The 3,588-nt window shown below is 46.3% G+C and overlaps 1 protein-coding gene across 1 annotated transcript in view; it reads left to right on the forward strand.

Annotated features, from left to right (window-relative positions):
- Window positions 1-762: 762 nt before the first annotated feature.
- LOC106819714 (noelin-like) overlaps window positions 763-3,588 on the forward strand; it is a gene marked incomplete at its 3' end in the record, with an annotated part of 9,858 nt that continues 7,032 nt past the window's right edge. Inside the window, exon 1 of the mRNA XM_014824312.1 lies at window positions 763-972. Within this exon, the coding sequence (XP_014679798.1) occupies window positions 879-972 (94 nt within the window). The remainder of the gene's footprint in view (window positions 973-3,588) is intronic.

A 3,588-nucleotide genomic window follows, 5' to 3' on the forward strand; every position in this document is an offset into this window, starting at 1 on the left:
CCTCTCTCTCTCTCTCTCTCTCTCTCGCTCCCTTTCGCTCTCTCTCTCTCTCGCTCTCTTTCTCGCTCTCCGTGTCTGGCCACTGAACCTACTACACCTGTAACGATGTAGGGACGTAATGACTGCTGCCCCGTGGCGAAGGTCGTAAATTAGTCCGGGTCATATTGCTACTAGGTCGCTCGCTGGCTGTGCTTGCTCTAATCCCCAGCTAACAGACGGACGGGCGTTTACCCGCGACGGTATGCCGCGGTTGTAACAGTTCAAGAAGCCATTTCAGCTCTCGCTCTCCTCCTCCTTCCCTCTCGCTCTCTCTCTCTCTCTCTCTCTCTCTCTCTCTCTCTCTCTCTCTCGACTCTTTCTCTCTCTTCGCGCTCTCCTCAAACATCTCAGTCTCTCATCTCTCTCTCTCTCTCTCTACTTCTCTCTCTCTCGTCCCTCCTGTCTCTCTCTCTCTCTCTCTCTCTCTCTCGCTCTTGCTTTCGCTCTCTCTCACTCGCTCTCTGTGCGTGCACGCGTGTTTTTTGACGTTTTATTAACGAATGATTCTTGTCGCAGTTGATTTTCTGCTTGCGCAGCTCTGTGTTAAACGCCACCCACCCCGCCTCCCAGGCATGTGACAGCCATTTATGCTATGAGATATATCTTCAGAATAAACCCTCCCCCTTCAATTTAACGACAGCAATGATGAGAGACCGGCTGGTAACGGATGGAGGTTTCCCATGTTTTTTCCTGCGCACCAGGGTGGGACGTATATAACGCAGCTTTGCCGCCAATTCAGCATCAGAAGTAAACTACCTCCTGGTCTAGTCAGTCTTAACTACTGGCTAGCTAGTCTTGCTTACTGGTATCTATAGTCTAGCGTTTGTGGAGGCTGCGACATGCTGCGTGCTGGGGTGATCGTCATGATGATGATGATGATGATGATGATGATGAGGCTGATGGTGAAGGATGCGTGGTCGCTGGACGCCACCGCTCGCCCTGTTTCCTCTCCTCTCTCTCTCTCTCTCTCTCTCTCCCTCCTTCTCTCTCTCTCTCTCCCCTCTTCTCTCTCTCTCTCTCTCTCCTCCTCTCTTCTCTCTTTCTTTCTCTCTCTCTCTCTCTTTCTCTCGCATTCTGTTCTCTCTCTCTTTCTCTCTCTCTCTCTCTCTCTCTCTCTCTCTTTCTCTTCTGTCTCTCTCAGTCTCTCCCCTCCTCTCCTTTCCTTCTTCTCTCTCTCTCTCTGATCTCTCTCTCTCCTCCCCCTCTCTACTCTATTTATATCTATCCATCTTATCCTATCTTTCTCTCTCTCTATATATATATCTCTATCTCGCTCTCTCTTTCGCGCGCGCGCTTTCTCTCTTTCTCTCTCTCTCTCTCTCTCTCTCTCTCTCTCTCTTATCGCGCCGCTGCGCTTTCTTCTCTCTCTCTCTCTCTCTCTCTCTCTCTCTCTCTCGCCCTTTCCGCGCGCGCGCTTCTGCTGTCTCGTTCTCTCTCTCTCTCTCTCTCCACTCTCCTCTCTCTCGCTCTCTCTCTATCTTTCTCTCTCTCTCTGCGCGCCCTAAGCCTGTAGTTACAACTTGCTCTGGCGTAATAGCTTAACCTATGTGCTCACCTGCATACTAATCTCCAGCTATTGCCTGTAAATCCACCGTTATTGTCCTTACTACATTTCAGGGCCATGTAGTCTATCCTCCAGAAACACGGAACATTTTCGTAAAATTCGCTGGAAGTTCTATCGTTTGATTACTTAGGCCCAGAAAAATCTAAGACATAGTCCCATATCGTTATGCATCATGGTACTTTTCCCCACCCTGTGACAGAGTTATGTTTCCTTGCGAATTGCGGAAACGTTAACTGTCCTCGGAGCGGTTCGAACACCCTCCTATTGCCGATTTTGTGATTTATGCGCCAAACGTATAGCACAGGTATAACTGTATGTTTGATTATGATCATCAGATCATATGATGATATTTGGAGATTACTTTGGGACGATTATGTATCGCATGCTACGGGTTACACGGCAGCCATTTTGCCAGCATGCGTCGCTTCCAAAATAACTGCGTTGGAATTAATAACGTTACTAATTCACGATTAAGATTTTGCGATAGCTAGAAACACTCGGATTGAACTATGAAAATGTACATTCTTGTACCAGCTAGCCACTTACACACAGTTGTTTGGATCCGATTGTCAGTTCAAACTGCCAGAACATACTGAAACAAAGGCTTATACACCATAGAATAATTTGGGTACTAAACCACGCTTAATATAAATATCGAGTGCGTTCTAGAGTTAGTGTTAGGTAGGGCATGGGCGATAGGATAGTGTGACTGTTTGTACTTGCTGTGTGGACGCCATAAGCCGTGCCTCAAGACATAAGATATGACTTACCGCAGCGTAGCTGGCTGCCGTTAGTATATGTCTTTTCAAAGGTTGTCAATGTTATCTGAAAGTAGCTGTAAATGTTACTGCCTAACGTTGTAAAACACCTCCAGAATGTCTGGAAAAGACGTTCCTAAAACGACGCTCTAAATAGAACGTTACTGAAATAATGTTCTGCTTAACCAAAGAACATTTCCATAATCAATCAGGAGACATAACTTTGTTAGTGGGCTACACTTCTAGCACAGTGACGCACGTATTTACCTCTGCTCATCCCACCAGGTGCGGAGTATCGCCTCCGTCGTCGAGGACACTACGGCGTCGGCGTGGCCGTGCCGAGTCGCCAGTAAAACGGTCCGCGCACTGTGATCTCCGTGCTCAGCCTAGCGACAGCGTCATGCCTACCGAACAACCGCTACAAACAGATCAACGACGCTTACACCACAGGTAAGGTGCCGCGCGCGAGTCTCTCGAGACCATATAACAAGCGCGGTAGGTGGCGCGGATTTTTCATCTAGTACCTATACAGTCAGGTAGGTGGCGCGCGCGTTCCTTCTAGTACCTATATAGTCAGGTAGGTGGCGCGCGCGTTCTCTCTCGCCGTGGAGCCAACTAGGCGGTGAACATTGTGCAAACTAGAACACACACCTGTATTTAGTGTTGTTGTTTCTCGCTAGGTGGAGCAGCTGCAGGCGATCGTCAGTGAGATGCAGACAGGTACATTCCTGCAGCATTACACAGAGCTGAGGAGAAAGATCGCTGCCATAGAGGCCGAGAGGGACCTGGTGTTAGTCAGCGAGTCCGAATTCCTGCAACTCAAGCAAGAGATCATTATACTGGACCGGTGCGTGAAGCCGTAACCAGAGCGTTAACTATTGATTTAACTATAGCTTTAACTATTGATTTAACTATAGCTTTAACTATAGCTTTAACTAAAGGTTAAACTATAGCTTTAACTATAGCTTTAACTATAGCTTTAACTAAAGGTTAAACTATAGCTTTAACTATAGCTTTAACTATAGCTTTAACTAAAGGTTAAACTATAGCTTTAACTATAGCTTTAACTATAGCTTTAACTATAGCGTTAACTATTGATTTAACTATAGCTTTAACTAAAGGTTAAACTATAGCTTTAACTAAAGGTTAAACTATAGCTATAACTATAGCTTTAACTAAAGGTTAGCTATAACTAGAATTATAGCTTAAACTAAATCACACACAGTG

This window comes from Priapulus caudatus, unplaced genomic scaffold, assembly GCF_000485595.1.
Source record: "Priapulus caudatus unplaced genomic scaffold, Priapulus_caudatus-5.0.1 Scaffold4137, whole genome shotgun sequence".
In the NCBI taxonomy this organism is placed as follows: domain Eukaryota; kingdom Metazoa; phylum Priapulida; class Priapulimorpha; order Priapulimorphida; family Priapulidae; genus Priapulus; species Priapulus caudatus.